Source organism: Apostichopus japonicus, chromosome 23, assembly GCF_037975245.1.
Source record: "Apostichopus japonicus isolate 1M-3 chromosome 23, ASM3797524v1, whole genome shotgun sequence".
Taxonomy (NCBI): domain Eukaryota; kingdom Metazoa; phylum Echinodermata; class Holothuroidea; order Aspidochirotida; family Stichopodidae; genus Apostichopus; species Apostichopus japonicus.
Window position 1 is genome coordinate 17,869,724 of NC_092583.1, and position 19,410 is coordinate 17,889,133.

Consider the following 19,410-nt stretch of genomic DNA (forward strand, 5'->3'; position numbering starts at 1 on the left):
GTTATTTGAGCAATTTTTTGAATCACAGCCGTATGCAAAGTCTGTACACATTCCTGTGTATGGTATTAAGGCCAAGCATAGAGTGAGATCAGATCGCTTCTGACCAATAAGCCGCACTGATGTCACGTCTCGACGTAAGTCAGTGTTGGATTCAAATTTTCTGGCAGGACAGGCCAACAATTCAAGCACTCTATCATGGAACTAAAATTCATCACAGGGCAAGGCTTAGGGCGATATAAAACAAAATATGATATGACCGGAAGGACTGGATCCCATTTTTCACTAAACAATTCCTTTAATAATAGATGGCAAAACTCACTCAGAACAAGTCTTGCAGAAAAACTGAAAACTAATATGATGGTAAAAGCCTATATCACCGTTGAAAAGTCGAAGTAATTCATTCATCACCAAAAACCTGTGAAAAGAAGAAGTAATATAAATTAGATAAGCTGTGCATTATATTATATGAATTCAACTGTTTAATAACTAAATTCAGTCAAGTGTATTACCCTCTTCAATTACTATTTATGTCAAAGTGTAGTTATATTGTGAACCTCTCCAGTTACTACCTAAGGCCTTGTACCAACTGCCGACAATGTTCATTATAATTTTCTAATTTCGCAGTTGGTTGCACTGCAAGCCACATAGATCACCAGTCTGCCAGATGGGATGTTAATCTCTTTGTGATTCATGCAGCTCTTAACTATCCTTCATTTTTGTTCTTTTTCATCTTTTTCTTCATGCTTTAAAAATCCAAAAATAAGGACAAAATCCCACAAAGATGAAGCTTTGTAGTGGCTACATCTAAAACTCACATTTTAGTAGTAAGATGTAAGTTGTTAAGATAGGTGGTTAATGAAAGTTACTTGGTAGTTTAAACACCATATGTTCATATTGAGCAGTGTTAAGATAGGTGGTTAATGAAAGTTACATGGTAGTTTAAAACACCATATGTTCATATTGAGCAGTGTTCAGGTAGGTAGTTAATGAAAGTTACATGTTAGTTTTAAACACCATTTGTTCATATTGAGCAGTGTTAAGATAGGTGGTTAATGGAGATTACATAGTAGTGCAAAGCACCATATGTTCATATTGAGCAGTGTTAAGATAGGTGGTTAATGAAAGTTACATGGTAGTTTAAAACACGATATGTTCATATTGAGCAGTGTTCAGGTAGGTGGTTAATGAAAGTTACATGGTAGTTTAAAACACCATATGTTCATATTGAGCAGTGTTAAGATAGGTGGTTAATGAAAGTTATATGGTAGTTCAAAACACCATATGTTCATATTGAGCAGTGTTAAGATAGGTGGTTAATGGAGGTTGCATGGTAGTTTAAAACACCATATACTCATATTGAGCAGTGTTAAGATAGGTGGTTAATGAAAGTTACATGGTAGTTTAAAACACCATATGTTCATACTGAGCAGTGTTAAGATAGGTGGTTAATGAAAGTTACATGGTAGTTTAAAACACCATATGTTCATACTGAGCAGTGTTAAGATAGGTGGTTAATGAAAGTTACATGGTAGTTTAAAACACCATATGTTCATATTGAGCAGTGTTAAGATAGGTGGTTAAAATGGAGGTTACATGGTAGTGAAAAGCACCATATGTTCATATCGGTCTGCTCAATCTCTTCTTGGACAACAGTTGTACCAAACATCAACTGGTACACATGCACCTTCCCTGATAAATAGTTATAACTCAAACCCAAAATGTTTGCTCCATTATCACCCATCCATTAACAGTTCCTATCAAAATACTTTCTGCTCATGTTTTGAGAGAAAAATTGTTCAAAACCACACTTGAAAGTAGAAAAGGTGGGTAGAACAAAGCCCCCCCCCCCACCCCACCTCTCCTCCATATTTATCTCATGTCAACTAATATACTATACCTGTTGTGTGCTGTGATTGAGTCTATCTCTGGTAATGGTGCCCTGGTAACCAGTCATGTAAACTTATATACTAAACCTGTTGTGTGCTGTGATTGAGTCTAGCTCTGGTAATGGTGCCCTGGTTACCAGTCATGTAAACTTATATACTGTACCTGTTGTGTGCTGTGATTGAGTCTAGCTCTGGTAATGGTGCCCTGGTTACCAGTCATGTAAACTTATATACTGTACCTGTTGTGTGCTGTGATTGAGTCTAGCTCTGGTAATGGTGCCCTGGTTACCAGTCATGTAACCTTATATACTGTACCTGTTGTGTGCTGTGATTGAGTCTAGCTCTGGTAATGGTGCCCTGGTTACCAGTCATGTAAACTTATATACTGTACCTGTTGTGTGCTGTGATTGAGTCTAGCTCTGGTAATGGTGTGCTTGTCACCAGTCATGTAAACTTATATATTATACCTGTTGTGTGCTGTGATTGAGTCTAGCTCTGGTAATGGTGTGCTTGTTACCAGTCATGTAAACTTATATATTATACCTGTTGCGTGCTGTGATTGAGCCTAGCTCTGGTAATGGTGCCCTGGTTACCAGTCATGTAAACTTATATATCATACCTGTTGTGTGCTGTGATTGAGCCTAGCTCTGGTAATGGTGCCCTGGTTACCAGTCATGTAAACTTATATATTATACCTGTTGTGTGCTGTGATTGAGCCTAGCTCTGGTAATGGTGCCCTGGTTACCAGTCATGTAAACTTATATACTATACCTGTTGTGTGCTGTGATTGAGTCTAGCTCTGGTAATGGTGCCCTGGTTACCAGTCATGTAAACTTATATATTATACCTGTTGTGTGCTGTGATTGAGCCTAGCTCTGGTAATGGTGCCCTGGTTACCAGTCATGTAAACTTATATACTGTACCTGTTGTGTGCTGTGATTGAGCCAAGCTCTGGTAATGGTGTGCTTGTTACCAGTCATGTTAACTTATATATTATACCTGTTGTGTGCTGTGATTGAGCCTAGCTCTGGTAATGGTGCCCTGGTTACCAGTCATGTAAACTTATATATTGTACCTGTTGTGTGCTGTGATTGAGCCTAGCTCTGGTAATGGTGTGCTTGTTACCAGTCATGTAAACTTATATATTATACCTGTTGTGTGCTGTGATTGAGCCTAGCTCTGGTTATGGTGCCCTGGTTACCAGTCATGTAAACTTATATATTATACCTGTTGTGTGCTGTGATTGAGCCTAGCTCTGGTAATGGTGCCCTGGTTACCAGTCATGTAAACTTATATACTATACCTGTTGTGTGCTGTGATTGAGTCTAGCTCTGGTAATGATGCCCTGGTTACCAGTCATGTAAACTTATATACTGTACCTGTTGTGTGCTGTGATTGAGTCTAGCTCTGGTAATGGTGCTCTGGTAACCAGTCTGTGCTCACTTTCTTGGTGGAGATTCAGATGATCTGATATTGCAAGTTGTATAGATGGCTGACAAAAAGGAAAGAAAGAACATGCTTTAGTAATATTGGAATTGAGATTGACAACTATAGTCAGCAATTTTCATACATCATCATTATTTTATACTGTTGGGTATTATACACCATAATAGTTCACACACAGAGAGATATATGGAAAGAGCACTGATGCTTTCAACATTTCAAGACTATGATAAAACCATGTAAGCACAATCATTAATACACTGTAGAATCGGTTTCTTCTTGCTTTACATTTACTTTGCATATATTACACATTCACAATATGCTGAAATATGGCCTACAGGATGATAACAAGATTGCAACCATTGTTATCAACGATGTGTGATCCTCTTTCGTTGTTTGTTAATACCCTACTTTATTGTTGTAAAAACTCTGAGCAATAATTTAATACATCCCTTCATATCAAACATAGGTCAATCAAAGATGAAATCAAACACCATATCTCCACTCATAAATTTGTAAGGCATTGCAAACATGATATTTGAGATCAGAAATGTGTCATCAATTTCTATAGATTCTGTTTCCCTTCCAAATTTGATACAAATGCTAAACTTGCTGTTTAGCACTCTAGGATGTGAACCCAATGTCTGTCAAACAATAAATTTGGAATTTCTATTTATAATCTGCAATAAAATTGCACTTGTTGTCACATATTAAAGGTTTTATTTGCTTCAAAGTGATACTCTAAATCAATGCTAGATTCTCAACTGAGAGTTTCCTTCTATGAAATGTCTTAGCATAAGTTAAAGGTTTACTGAGGGTGTAACAAACAGCTAAACTATCACTTAAGGAAGAAGCGTGACAAAATGAGCTTACCTCATGATATATGGAAGGTTTACCTAATGAGGGAATCCTCACAACCTCTGCTCGTGAGGTACCATCAACTTCTAATGCCGCCTGGTTTATATAACAAGAAGAAAGAACCTTTAAAATGAATGTTGTTAACACTATTAACATTAAATGATGTATTAAAGATTATTATGAACCATCTCTTACTTTCTCATCATCAGCTTCTTAAGGCTAGCAACAACAACAACAACATTTTAAACAAAAAAATAGACTATTAATTATTAACTTTTTTTATTAATAAGAGTTGGCAGACAAGACTAAGACATAAATTCTGTATTCCATTAAATGTGTAAAGTAATCTGTATTCATGCTGGTCGGCTAGTACATGTCCTTCTAATAAGGAACAAGGAGTTTATTGATCAAACTCCATCATGCTGGTCTAATAGTACCTGTCCCCTAATAAGAACCAAGGAATTTATAAAATGAAGCACATTGGTCAAACTCCTAGCTTCATGGCATATTCCGTTGTTGGTAAGATATTATCAGATTAAAGTTTATTCATTACTGAAAGAGGATTTGAGTAAAATAATGGGTATCAGTTAGTCCTTGTTTACATCTGAACAGATAAACTAACAGAGAGTAAAAAAAATTAAACTTACCAAATTATATATTCCAAGGAGCAAAGCTTCCATTGGTCCACACTCCTGTAACAAAAGGCAATACAAAGAATAAACTGCTTAACTGATATATGTTCCAAGTTGTGATACAATACAAACCTGTGCAGCTTCTCATTTCAAACATATTTTTGTCCATATCCATAAAGCACTACAATTAGGATATTTATGATAGAAACTAACAAGCTTAGTGATTCCCTGCTATAATGACATCATTAAACAGTTGCAAACAAGACTTTTTGATCATTACTGACATATAGTAATCAACAAGGTTGTGGTACTCATACAGATAAGTACAAAGAGCATCCAGCATAAAATTGCAGTTGTTAGGTGTATAACATTTTCACAAATTTGGCCCCCGTTGATCTCCAATCACCTTTGACTTCCACCTACTTCACTAGTGTTACAGTGGGTAGTAAGTGTAGAAATACATAGGAAGCATTAAGGTCAACTCAACTGAACTAGTGTACAGTTTTCAGACTTTGACCTCTGTTGACACAAATGATCTTTGACCTTCACAGAAAAGGATATGGTTGGTTTCATCAATAAGCAGGATGTACATACCAAGTATGAAGTTCTTTCATCACATACTTTTTGAGTTATAGCGTAAACAAGCCAAGGCATAACACACACACACACACGCACACACACACGACATTGTATAGATTCCTTTTGCCTTTGGCATGGAATCAAAAAAGTACTTTAAATCTTTGTAAACATCCCAACAGGAAGTACTAAAAGGTGAAAACTCATAATAATATCCTGAATATCATATATCCTATAGATAGTAACAGTACAAACTATTTATACACTAACATACTGTATATAAATCATATATAATACAGATAGTATTAGGAGCATGTAAATACTCAGATCATTACACGGTCTGCCAGTAACCATGATGTTACTGCAACTGCTACAGTAGGCTATACTGTACACCCATAGCCATAACCTCCTCACTGTATTAAACTCCTACCTACAGTTTACTATCCATAAGGGCTACAGTATGCTGTACACCCATAGCAGATCTACCAACAGCCATAACCCCCTCACTATCCACTATCCCTCACATCCCTTTCCTTCAGACCTAATAAGTATTATTTACACTTCCACCAATCCCCATCCCTTTCCTTCAGACCTAAAATGTAGACTCCTATAATAACACTGTCATAAATAAACTGATAAATTCCAAACATTTTTCTAGGAGTGTTAGCTCAGTGGTTAACCCCGGTGCCTTCCAATCATAAGGTCCCCAGTTCGAGTCACTCCAAGATTAATGTATGTCGTCCAGTTACAGAGTTGTTGACAATTAACAATTCATAATCATGGACATTAATTATGAATCTAAGAGTCTGACTTCGATCAGCTTGCGGCTTTGATAAGACAATGAAGCTTCTTCGCGAGTTCCTGCTTGCAGGAGGATCTCAAATACATACAAACATACATACATGTGAACCACGATGATTGTATTCAGTAAAATTGTTTATTTGTGAAATAATATTTATATGGGTATTAACTAGCATTTATCTAGGATTTTTGTGTTTTCATGTAATATTCACACAGATTGGACTGATACCACAGAACCTAAAAAACATAATAAATCCTTGAGGTTAAGAACCACTTGTATAATCCAAGGGAAGAGATTGTTGATTGTTACTACAAAGCTTTGTGCTCCACAAACATGAACAGTGTTTCCTTTCTAAACTGTCAATGTGTTAGACCTGCTTTACTCCAGAATATTCTATGTCATACCAAGGTAATGTTACACTGGTTTTGCTTGAATATATATATATATATTTATGTTGTTGGTCATCCTTGCTGAGTAACTTTGGTGGACTAAGGTAACATGTTACTATTTGTTGGTACTTAACCTCCCCTGCAATGGTCAAATGGTAACAACAACAAAAAACATACCAGATTAGATTATTCAAATGTGTTCTTACCGTCCGAGAAAAGGAACATTTTAGATACTGGAAGATGATAACTGGAATAAACTGGAGGGTAAATCTTTGTAAGTCCAATAAACTAGATTTATAGAATTCAAATAATTGACTATACACTGGTGCAAGATGCTGAAATGAGAAGAAAAATAAAGAAAACCCTTTTAATGGGCTTGAGCAGTCTTGAATTCTTTTTTGCTGTTCTTTAAATATTGCCCATCATCCAAACAATGTAAGGAAAGTCTGTAACATTTTCCTTTTAGCCTTTGATGTAAAATGGGAAATGTTCATTTACACTAAGTATTTAATTTAAATACATATAATTGAAATCGTAGTGAGTTGGAAATTATATATTGAGTTTGAAAACATATATATATCTATATATATATATATAAAAGCAATATTGTTATTAACTGTTTGATACTAGCCAAGGCCAATAGATATACAATCTTTACTGCCAGTAAAAGTTGAACATATCATATCCATGGTGAGTATATGCTTGCAGAGATGAGCAGGAAGAAGGATGGGAGAGATACACGCAACATGTTTGTTAGAATATTCCTGTGACTGTCTAAAAAAAGGACATCTGATATAAACTGCAACTTTCTCCCTGTTTTATTGAATTACTCTGCAAACAAATATCAAATCTGTGCTATATAATATGATAATGCCATATAGTCCACTACTGCATCAATACTGTGCCACATAATTCAATCTGTGTCATAGGACTTTATCTGCTATTATACATAAAGTATTTCTAGCTGCCCTTTAACTGTTCTATTTCGTTGAAAGTGTTTTGCTGTTTTATTCTTAGTCATTGCATTTATCAGTCACTTAATAGTTGAGGATCTATTGTCATTTGTTATACACAATAATTTGGATAGACTCCAATTTAAATGAACACTTAAAGAGTTTATGTAATGTTTTAAGATTTCATACACAAAGCACAGCAACCTACAGCCAGAAAATTTAATTTCACTCATGAATGCATACAGAACCTTGCACAAGTCTGAGTTTATTAGAATAAAAAAGTAAAATTAACAAATGTGTAGAATGGATTGAGAGCTATTACTTTCATTAAATTCAAGGGATTGAACTGTCAATGAGATTGATATCAGACAGAACCAAGCCATGTTGTTCATCTGCATATATTCCACTTGTCAGTTAAAATACTGAAGTTGGAACTGTAATTATCCTTTAATTATAATCAAGTAACTTGATAGTAACTGGCAATCAGTATGTAACATCGTAGCCTGAGAAATTAAAACAGCATCATAATCTTTTCAATTTCATAAAGTTGTTTTGATCATACCTAGCTGACTATCAAAAGAAAACATGCCTTCATCTATTTGTGTCAAGTCCAAATGTTTTTATTTAAAGTTTTTTCAAGCTTTGTCTTTTAGCTCAAATAGTTCTCACTCTAGATTCTTTTATTTGCTACTGAATTGTTTATTTAAAAAATCTCCACAATTTGGTTGAAGTCAAGATTATGACATTCATAATTAGCATCTGATTAGATCACTTATTACACAACCTATATAGTATGTGTAAAAGTAAGTTGGCCTGACGTTTCGATCCTAGCAGGATCTTCTTCAAAGGCTAAAATGTTTACCTATATAGTAAACAGTGTTTACAACACCCTTCCTAACTCTTCCCATACTGAGCCACAATCCCTATTTACATAAATGCCTTTAATCCCTTCCAATAAATATCTCCTTTCCAGTGACATTCTGCAATGAAAATAAGACCCAATGTACCATTGAAATGTGCCACAATAGTGTGCATGGTATATTGATTTCAACACAACAATGGCTGAATCACAACTTCGCTGGTGTTTAGGTATTCCTTTGATATCAGTGGAGATCAATCTCTCTGAGTATGTAAAGTAAACTATATATGTATAGTATGTAGAATCAATCAATCAATATGCTGCATCAATTCCTGGAAAGTACTGTACCAGGGAGCTGTTCCCTGCTGTAGTAATGGTTTGGAATTCTTCTTCCATTATCACGCATACACAGAATCGCTGTGTATACAATGTATGACAAAATTAGTCTATCAAACATCATTTATGCAGAGAACATAGAATACTGACAATTTTTACCCACTTTGGATCTTTCCAGCATATTTGGGATAAAAACATGTTCTTTTAACTTGGGGGCTATAACGGTGTATACATGCAATGATAAGCCTATGCGGTGACCTAGTTGTGCTAATATATATATTGTATACATGCAAGCTTAGTTCAAAGGGTTTCCACCTGAGAGTGGGAAATTGTGTCAATTCATACAATGTAGCAATTGAAACTTCAAATAATATATTTGTATCAAATTACATTAAATTACAATAACCAATTAAAGGTTTTACATACTATAAGATGCAACTATGAATGCAGACAAAACTCCATGAACACTGATTGACATGTTCGATTGCCATGTTTTGTACCCAAATGAACAAGTTCTTTCTGAAAAATGTCCCTTTTTTGTTGGTATTTTGCCATTTTCCAGCCTCTACCTCTTTACTTTTCAAGGTTTCACCAACAATTAGTATGAAGAAGATATTACAATTTACCACAATAAGCTAATGCAAGAGAGAAGGTTTAGTAGCAAATTTACTTTCCCAATTGATATATATACTAGTAAATGATCAATGAAACAGTCAGAACTGGACTAGTGTGCAAATACCTCTGAGGGCATTTTTAACCTAAACTTTTCCACTCACATTAATAAATATGTTTGATCCTCCAACAAGCAATAAGGATCGTTATCTAAGCACTGTCTAATCTGTATCATGCACAGCACTAAGCACTGTCTATACTGTATCATGCAGTGTGCACTTTATGTAAACTGTATCATGTAGAGTGCTATGCACTTTATGTAAACTGTATCATGTAGAGTGCTATGCACTTTATGTAAACTGTATCATGTAGTGTGCTATGCACTTTATGTAAACTGTATCATGTAGAGTGCTATGCACTTTATGTAAACTGTATCATGTAGAGTGCTATGCACTTTATGTAAACTGTATCATGTAGTGTGCTATGCACTTTATGTAAACTGTATCATGTAGAGTGCTATGCACTTTATGTAAACTGTATCATGTAGAATGCTATGCACTTTATGTAAACTGTATCATGTAGAGTGCTATGCACTTTATGTAAACTGTATCATGTAGTGTGCTATGCACTTTATGTAAACTGTATCATGTAGAGTGCTATGCACTTTATGTAAACTGTATCATGTAGAGTGCTATGCACTTTATGTAAACTGTATCATGTAGAGTGCTATGCACTTCATGTAAACTGTATCATGTAGAGTGCTATGCACTTTATGTAAACTGTATCATGTAGAGTGCTATGCACTGTCTGAATTGTATCATGTAGTGTGCTATGCACTTTATGTAAACTGTATCATGTAGAGTGCTATGCACTGTCTAAATTGTATCATGTAGAGTGATATGCACTACATCTTAACTGTATCATGTAGAGTGCTTTGCACTGTCTGAATTGTATCATGTAGTGTGCTATGCACTTTATGTAAACTGTATCATGTAGAGTGCTATGCACTTTATGTAAACTGTATCATGTAGAGTGCTATGCACTTCATGTAAACTGTATCATGTAGAGTGCTATGCACTTTATGTAAACTGTATCATGTAGAGTGCTATGCACTTTATGTAAACTGTATCATGTAGAGTGCTATGCACTTTATGTAAACTGTATCATGTAGAGTGCTATGCACTTTATGTAAACTGTATCATGTAGAGTGCTATGCACTTTATGTAAACTGTATCATGTAGAGTGCTATGCACTTTATGTAAACTGTATCTGTAGAGTGCTATGCACTGTCTGAATTGTATCATGTAGAGTGCTATGCACTTTATGTAAACTGTATCATGTAGAGTGCTATGCACTTCATGTAAACTGTATCATGTAGAGTGCTATGCACTGTCTGAATTGTATCATGTAGTGTGCTATGCACTTTATGTAAACTGTATCATGTAGAGTGCTATGCACTTTATGTAAACTGTATCATGTAGTGTGCTTTGCACTGCATCATTTAGAGTACAAACCTCCCTGAGAAGAATACTGCAATCTACTGTACATATCCCGTCAACATCACACAACTACTTTAACATATATTTACAAGTAACCTAGCAGATTCCCCATTTATACACCTAGGTAAAGTGAGGCAAGTGAGATTAAATGTCTTGGTCCACGGACATGTAATAATTCATCCAAAGTGCAATCTTTACTATGCAAGTCCAAGGGCTTTTATAACCACATGACCATGATGCAAAGTTAACACAGGTGCTAGTTATTTTTCTCTGGCACATCCACAGACAATGCGACCAGTAGGTTTGTATATCGTTAAGGTATTTATCACCTTGGTGATATTAAATCTTCACTAGATCCAGACATTACCTCACGTGCATCAAACCCTTTCAGAATATTAAGTGGACTGTCCCTTTAAAAACTGCCACATTGATTGGATTCAAGAAGATTTGTTATCAAACCCACCGCATGGCTAGTACGTATGACATAGAGTACTGTGCAGAGACCATAACTACCTGCAACTCCATGTAGGGAAATTAATAATAGATAACTTGTTTCATTAATAACAGACAACCTTGGTGTCAACTTGCTTTGATATCACAGAGAGGTCCCTGTGATTGCAACCAAAATGTATGCACAGACATGCAGGGCTGTGTAAAACATAAGCTAAAGTACAGAAGTAGGGAGTGTATATGACAGAGTGTGTGTATGATTCATAATGCAAAAAATGAGAAAAATTTTATAGGCATTTCATTTCATGGTAAATCCCTGCCCTCCATCTAAATGGCAAATTGTATCGAAACCAACAAGAACTGACCAGTATTATCCACTCAGCTAAAACAGAACTCATGTAAACATTCATTGGCTGACCAGGCTATGGAGTTTCTACCCTCTCAATTTCAGTTGGAATTTTTAAACTTCACCCATATTAATTTTTCTGTTTGCAGGGATCCCCAGCTGTAGTTTTTAGAGTGTTTTCTTCATCTATATATATTATTTTCTTAGTCTGTGATACTCCTGTTTATAAATATATTTATAAATACATAAATGATATGAAATGAAATGGAAAGGAAAATCTTTACCGTTTAGATGGCTTATATGACTTGCAAGTCAAAGTTATCCAAAGAGCCAGCAAACAGTTAAATATGCAAACCATTTTATGGAACAGCATAGTCCTTCCTCAGTATGCATCTTCATGTACACAAACATACATGAATATATGCATATATGCAATCACCAGATCATACATGTAACCTAAAATCTCACTAAAAAGGTACATATACATTTTATGACTTTACACAGAATTTTTGTCTTGATGTGTCATGATCCAAGAAAATTTATTAGTGCTAATTAATGTTTCTGAAGCTAATACTAATATTTTCAAGATATTCAGCTTTTAATATGCAAAATTTCTGGCATGATTCATCAAATGTAGTAATAATGTCTGCTCTTCAGTGCAGGTCTAAACATTAATGTTTACCCGTTGCTTTACAAATTACAAATCTTTTAACTTAAAGCATAATGAGAAAACTTGAGAGAAAGTTGACATCATTTGTCCTTGAAAAATTGTATCACATTTAAACATTAAAAATGTATTCCAATTGAGTTTTATGCGGAACTGATCGACAGTACTGGTCTATGTACTAAACTTAGTAGTCCAGTCACTTTGACTGATTACCCTCAGATGTTTAACAAGTATATGTGGCAAAGATGTACAACTTGACCTGACAGCAGTGTTTTACAAAATATCAAAACATGTTATGAAAATTAATATTCTTATAAAAGTCATCCATTAAAACCATGATAAAATCTGAGATCGATGCACCTTTAATACATAACTGAGGCATGTATGATATTATATGCAGTGAAGCATAACTGAATGTAACTACAAACTTATGAACAAACCAGAGCAGAGAGGTACAGTATGAAAGTAGCATCAGTATGGTCAATGTTTGATAACTTTACTGAAACTATGCAGTTTTTATTCACGTTTGATTGCAAAATTGTCCTCTGACATTGAACAACAGTATAATGATTACAGTGCTTGTCTAATGACTGCTACACAAAAATAAAAAATAAAAAATTCACATACAGGCACAGGAGATTTAATTACATACCAAAGTCCTATCTGTTACACAGTATATGTTAATGGCTGCAGACCCTGTTAGTCAAGGCAAGCAATTAACCTATGCCATGATAACCTATTAATATAGACCTAGTTAAGGTTTAAATTAATTTCTATACATACACTCACTAAGCACACTAATTAATAGTAATTAGATTTTGTAATAAAATTAAGCATCAAATTTGTTGTGGCTGTTTACATTACAAATTTAGCTTTAAGTTATTAATCAACTGTACTAATAAAGGGTTCCATGTACCTGTAGGTACAACTAAATTGCAAACTCCCATTTCTAGCAGCCATACCGTTAACTGGGTCACTCCTTAAACATCAGGGTTTCATGTACCGGTCTGTACAACTACTGCAATTCCCATTTCTTGCAGCCATACCCTTTAATACCTGGGTCACTCCTTAAACATCATGGTTTCATGTACCGGTCTGTACAATTACTGCAAACTCCCATTTCTAGCAGCCATACCCTTTAATACCTGGGTCACTCCTTAAACATCAGGGTTCCATGTACCTGTCTGTGCAATTACTGCAAACTCCCATTTCTAGCAGCCATACCCTTTAATACCTGAGTCACTCCTTAAACATCATGGTTCCATGTGATCGTAATGTAACATGTTTAATTGGAGTGATAAAGCATAGCTGAATGTAAAATACAGCTTTAGTAGAGTTGAGTAATTAAAGTGACTGTCTTTACTGTCTGATGAACACAATTGGTTTCCTTCTATGTGATGAGCTACACACTAGAAATGCTTCCATATGTGCATACATTTCTTAACTGTGTTCATGTAATTATGAGAATTAACAGTTAAAATAATGATAAGAGAATTCTTTGAGAATCCTGGGTCCAGGATAAGCTAATGCACCACTGGCTCTCAGTGAGTGTGCACAAAACTAATTTATTAATTCACCTGCAGTTCATTCAATGATTGCACCATGCCTGCACCAAACATGCTGGAAAGTACAATCAAAAGTGCAGTCACTCCATCATACCTACACCAAACATGCTGGAAATTACAATCAAAAGTGCAGTCACTTCACCATACCTACACCGAACTGACTATGCTGATTAATACAATCACTGTATAATACCTACACCAACAGTTTTTCTGCAGAATCTCAGGCACAAAGTTGCACTATGAGAGCAACAACTATTTAACAAATCTATGTAATATACAAGATATCTAGATGTATTCAATTTCAATCCCTATTTGCACATCCCTTGACAAAGATAATCCAGGGTAGGAAGGAAGTCAAGTTTCACCTGCATTTAATAGTGCACAGCTGAAGGCCTGAGTTATGAAGCTCTTGCACACTGCTACATATACCTTTGAGTTATGAAGCTCTTGCACACTGCTACATATACCTTTGAGTTATGAAGCTCTTGCACACAGCTACATATACCTTTGAGTTATGAAGCTCTTGCACACTGCTACATATACCTTTGAGTTATGAAGCTCTTGCACACTGCTACATATACCTTTGAGTTAGGAAGCTCTTGCACACTGCTACATAAACCTTTGAGTTAGGAAGCTCTTACACACTGCTACATATACCTTTGAGTTAGGAAGCTCTTGCACACTGCTACATATACCTTTGAGTTATGAAGCTCTTGCACACTGCTACATAAACCTTTGAGTTAGGAAGCTCTTACACACTGCTACATATACCTTTATGTTAGGAAGCTCTTGCACACTGCTACATATACCTTTGAGTTAGGAAGCTCTTGCACATATTGCTACATATACCTTTATGTTAGGAAGCTCTTGCACACTGCTACATATACCTTTGAGTTATGAAGCTCTTGCACATATTGCTACATATACCTTTGAGTTAGGAAGCTCTTGCACACTGCTACATAAACCTTTGAGTTAGGAAGCTCTTACACACTGCTACATATACCTTTATGTTAGGAAGCTCTTGCACACTGCTACATATACCTTTGAGTTATGAAGCTCTTGCACACTGCTACATATACCTTTGAGTTAGGAAGCTCTTGCACACTGCTACATACCTTTATGTGTACAGAAGGACACAAAATGGATGTAATCATAATGATAGCTATCATCCTCTTTTTTTCTGACTAGGCAAAGGATAAAATATCCAAACCAACTTACTTCTAAACTTCCACTTCCCAGTAAGTTACATATTGATGAGATTAGCTGATCATCTGTGGAAATTTTGGTAGCATATGCTGGGATATCTGAGCTGCTTAAAGACTGCAGATTAAAAGAGGGTTAAAACAGAAGAACCTTAAATGAAAACGTATTTCAAAATGATATCAATGTATTTTATGTTGACTATAATATGCTGTGACATTTCTTGTGACATGCTGTGAATTACACTGACTTTGTCAAATGGATATTTTGAAGTTAACTGTAGATTGATGCGATCTATGATGAACCCATCACTGTTTTTCCTAAAATATTGAGTAAATTTACTAAACAAAATCAGGTTGACGCAGAAAATATTAGGGTTGCAAATTGCAATGTATGGGTAGATTCAAATACAACTACATAGTATTTATGTAAACATAACGTTTGATGAGATCTTCCTTATTCACACTGATAAAACTTTATAACATATAATATTAGCTCCTTACTATAATTTAAAGCTTTTGCCTGATCTTGTCTTATGTTCTTTTGTTTTTTAGTTAAGTACATATCAATATTCATATCAATATCATTAGTTTATAGCACAACCACTTTGGTACCAGCAAGTACTGTTATTATTAGAGAAGTAAAATTTGGAAGATATTTACATTAGTCACTGAATCATTAGCTGAGAGGATATAAGTTCTTTAGAGTAGTAATTACGGAAAGAATTGTGTTTCATATGACAGGCATGACATTATTATCGTTTGTTTTTAACTTAATACCTCATAAACTGAAAGCTCAAACAGCCTTAACAGATAAACGTAAGCACATAATATGGAGTGCAATCAACAACAACAACTTTTCAGTCCCAGTTAGATTTCATACAATGTAATAATACCAATTTAACATTAGTTGCACATCAATCAATGTGGCTGCACTCAAATAGCATGTTAACATTGCAGCAATAGTTAGCAATAGACAAATTTGCTTTCAGGATTTATCTCTGGTTGACCTTTAACCTAAAATTAGAATCACTGTGGTCAAGCAGTACGGACTAAGGTCTGTGACACAAGGTCCGGAGTTTGATACCTTTTACCTAAAATTATACTTTTCACACTTTTCTAAGGAATTAAAAAAGTCATCAAGCTTTTGTTAAAGGATTATTCCAGACATAGCAAACAAGAAATATTGCCTTTGCTCCTGTTTGATTGACAATGACTTAAATCTAAGACCTCCTGTGTAACAAACTTCACGAGGGGTTTCAAAACGCTAACCTTAAACAATCATTACAGAAAATATGAAAGTTAAAACAAAAAAATGAGATATTAATCATTATTATACGACCTTTGACATATTTCAGGCTATTTCATCAAAATAAATGTTTTCCATTGCTTACAGAATAAAACCAAGAGAAGCAGAGATTACATACCTTATACTCTGTTAACCACTGCTTGAGATGTCTATCCTCCGTCATTCTACAGAAGAGAGGCGAAGTCCTTCTAACTTCATAAAGAGTTAAGGCAAAGAGCATCTAGAGCCACTGGATATTGTAACTCTACCAGGCAGTGTCCACCCACAAATGACTGGTTTGCCTTGAAAAAGCAATGAATCAGAGATCTTGTTATGTTGTATCAAAAGCGAACAGTAACTCAAATTCCCCAAAAATGAGTTCTGAGGAAGGCCCTAAGCAAGTGATGTGATTTACTACTTATATAAACTGCAATGCAAATATTGCTGCTTCCACTGTAAGAAAGCTTCCTTTGGTATCAAGTCTTTGTAAATTTGCTGATGATCTGTTTTCAATCTGTGTACTTTTTCAGCTCCAAAAAGCTCATTATCAAAGTTTTGTTTTATTTTTTCCGAAACAGCATTGGTAAAATTCTAACAACCACTTATTATTTAAATTAATTCTTTTGATATTGTTAAGGTCATGAAAATGCTGCATGCAAAGTAAATGCAAATCTGCTGGATCATGTTAAAAAAAAAACTTTCAATGTAGTTACTACAAGCAGTAAGCCTACAATGTCTGTAAAAGAACAATACAGACTTTAGCTACTGTACTGCACACTGGCAGCAAATATCACACTACCTCTACCATGTGGACAAAGTTTATAGTAGCTTCCACACTTGACTAACTATCATGAAACATCCATACATACAGTACACTCTGCATATTCATCTTTAAAATGACATAAATATAAAATACAAAGATAAACAACAGTTCACAGTATGCACATTAATATACCATTTTATTTTCTTACAGATTATATGCACTGCATTCCTTCCTCAAACTTTTTAAGTTGTTCATTTATGAATGGGGTTAACATTGGGGATCTCCAGCTGAGGGCACTGGTCCATACTGGTCCTTAACGAGTTTGACCCTAGCATAGTCCTTCAATTCGAGGAGCATATTGTTTTGTATCACTCCATTGTGATCCTTACGCTACTCCAAACATAATATTTTGTGTGAGAAACGTCTGGAATCTTACAAAAGTTAGCAAAAAGGATGGACAGTTATTCAGCAAAATTGCTAATTATCCAACGATGGACACTGATTGGTCAATTTGCACAACTCGTCAAATTGAAATTTTGAAAAGCAAAATTTTAGTAACACACCGTCAATTATATCGAAGGCCTAATGCCTGAAGGAATATTTCATAAGTCTAGTCTATTAAATATGGTAATTATCTGCCTTGAATTTGCCGTGATCGATTCATTTCATGAACGTCTAATACACCAACTACGTTACTCATTAGTAAAAACCACGCTCTTGTTTTGCGCTCAGTGCATTTAACCGCGCTCTATCTTTTGTTAAAACCCGCATTGAAATGCGGGTAATTGCGGGGAACTGTTTATCAGAGCGCAGATTCCGTCGAAGGCTTCCCTAATTCTATTCATGCCCGCTATAAGTGTGAAGTTCATTGTTGTACCGTCAGACGGTCAATGGCTGTAATCCTACCTAATTCCTTCCAATCCGGTAACAAAAGAATATCGATCATCGCTGGTAGAAGGAAGACCGAAGGTTTATACTCGGTCAAGAGAAGGGATAGTTTTAAGTATGTATCTTAAACTATTTAAATTCAACATACAATACAAATGTCCGCGCAAAATATGTGTGCAAAACAGTTGACCATTAAATCCCAAAAAAAGGAATTCACATTTTACCTGTACAGGTACGAGGAAAATCATTGGTACAGCAGGCTGTCGTCTGATGATTTGCATGCTACAGTACTGTACAACATTCTTACAATGTGTGTTAAACACTTGTTCTTAGTTAAACTTGGCAACTCGCCAAGAAACGATTGTCAGTGGAACGTCTATACATAGTGAAACAGCGAACAATATCCAATGCACCGAGTCTTGTCTCGTATTCGTAAGCCTATGAACAGTACTCTATAAATCAGTGCAATGCTTCCTAGCCTAATGTGCCTAAAGTCCACACAAAACACAAGGCCTAATGTTACTACTAAAAATGATATGTTACCCCGAAAGGATACGGCACGAAGTTTCCTTCTTGCTTTTTATTACTTCTGGTAACCAGAACATATCGGGTAATAAAATAAACACCTATAAGAAAGGTTTCCCCCTTCAACACGAAACTATTCTTGTTTAAAACAAGTTCTACTCGCGCAGCACAGTACCATTTATCATTTGCATATTACACCAAATTTACACTCGGCGTCCAGATGGCCGGAAAGTGTAACATCATGTTCAATTTGTTGTGTCGTTCCCATGGTGCGATGAACTTGTTGTCAAATTCGAATGTTGATGACCTACTTATGATCTGTGACCAATGTCAATGGGAATTATGTGCGTAAAAACTCTGGTTTTTCCAAGTGTTATATACAAAGAAGTTTTACGTAAGCGGAGCGAATTTCGTGGAGGCTTGTTGATTGTGAGTAAGCACTTATCTAAGCATCAGTATTTGTGAAAAATATCGTAAGGTTTTTCAGATACTCTCTTTGGAATGTCCCCTCTATATATCTCTCTTTCTCCGTCCACTCAAAGCTCGACATTTACACTAATTCTGTTAGGCGGAAATTATCGTAAATATCGAAATATCGCGATAACTTTTGAACTATTTATCGTGACGGTAAAAAGCAAATATCGCCCAGCCCTTCCTCCACACTATGAATAGCATTGTATCGATCAGTTCACTCCCAGGGTGTTACTAAAACGAATGACAATTGCGTTACACATAACGAATGACAATATGTTGTTCACACTAAAAAAATGCGTTGACTAAAACGAATGACAATAATGACAGCACAGACATTTGCTTCAACCGGATATCACAGTTCAGACTTCGTGGGTATCTAGATTTAGTAAAGTACGGACAA

The 19,410-nt window shown here is 35.4% G+C and overlaps 1 protein-coding gene across 2 annotated transcripts in view; it reads right to left on the reverse strand.

Annotated features, from left to right (window-relative positions):
• LOC139964514 (hyccin-like) overlaps window positions 1-19,410 on the reverse strand; it is a 34,005-nt gene that overhangs the window by 12,914 nt on the left and 1,681 nt on the right. For both annotated transcript variants that reach the window (XM_071966130.1, XM_071966129.1), the window contains exons 2-8: window positions 16,500-16,662; window positions 15,092-15,193; window positions 6,793-6,921; window positions 4,835-4,879; window positions 4,203-4,283; window positions 3,266-3,378; window positions 320-415 (exon numbers count right to left, since the gene is read on the reverse strand). In XM_071966130.1, coding sequence (XP_071822231.1) covers window positions 320-415; window positions 3,266-3,378; window positions 4,203-4,283; window positions 4,835-4,879; window positions 6,793-6,921; window positions 15,092-15,193; window positions 16,500-16,601 — 668 coding nt within the window. In that variant the 5' untranslated portion in view covers window positions 16,602-16,662. The remainder of the gene's footprint in view (window positions 1-319; window positions 416-3,265; window positions 3,379-4,202; window positions 4,284-4,834; window positions 4,880-6,792; window positions 6,922-15,091; window positions 15,194-16,499; window positions 16,663-19,410) is intronic.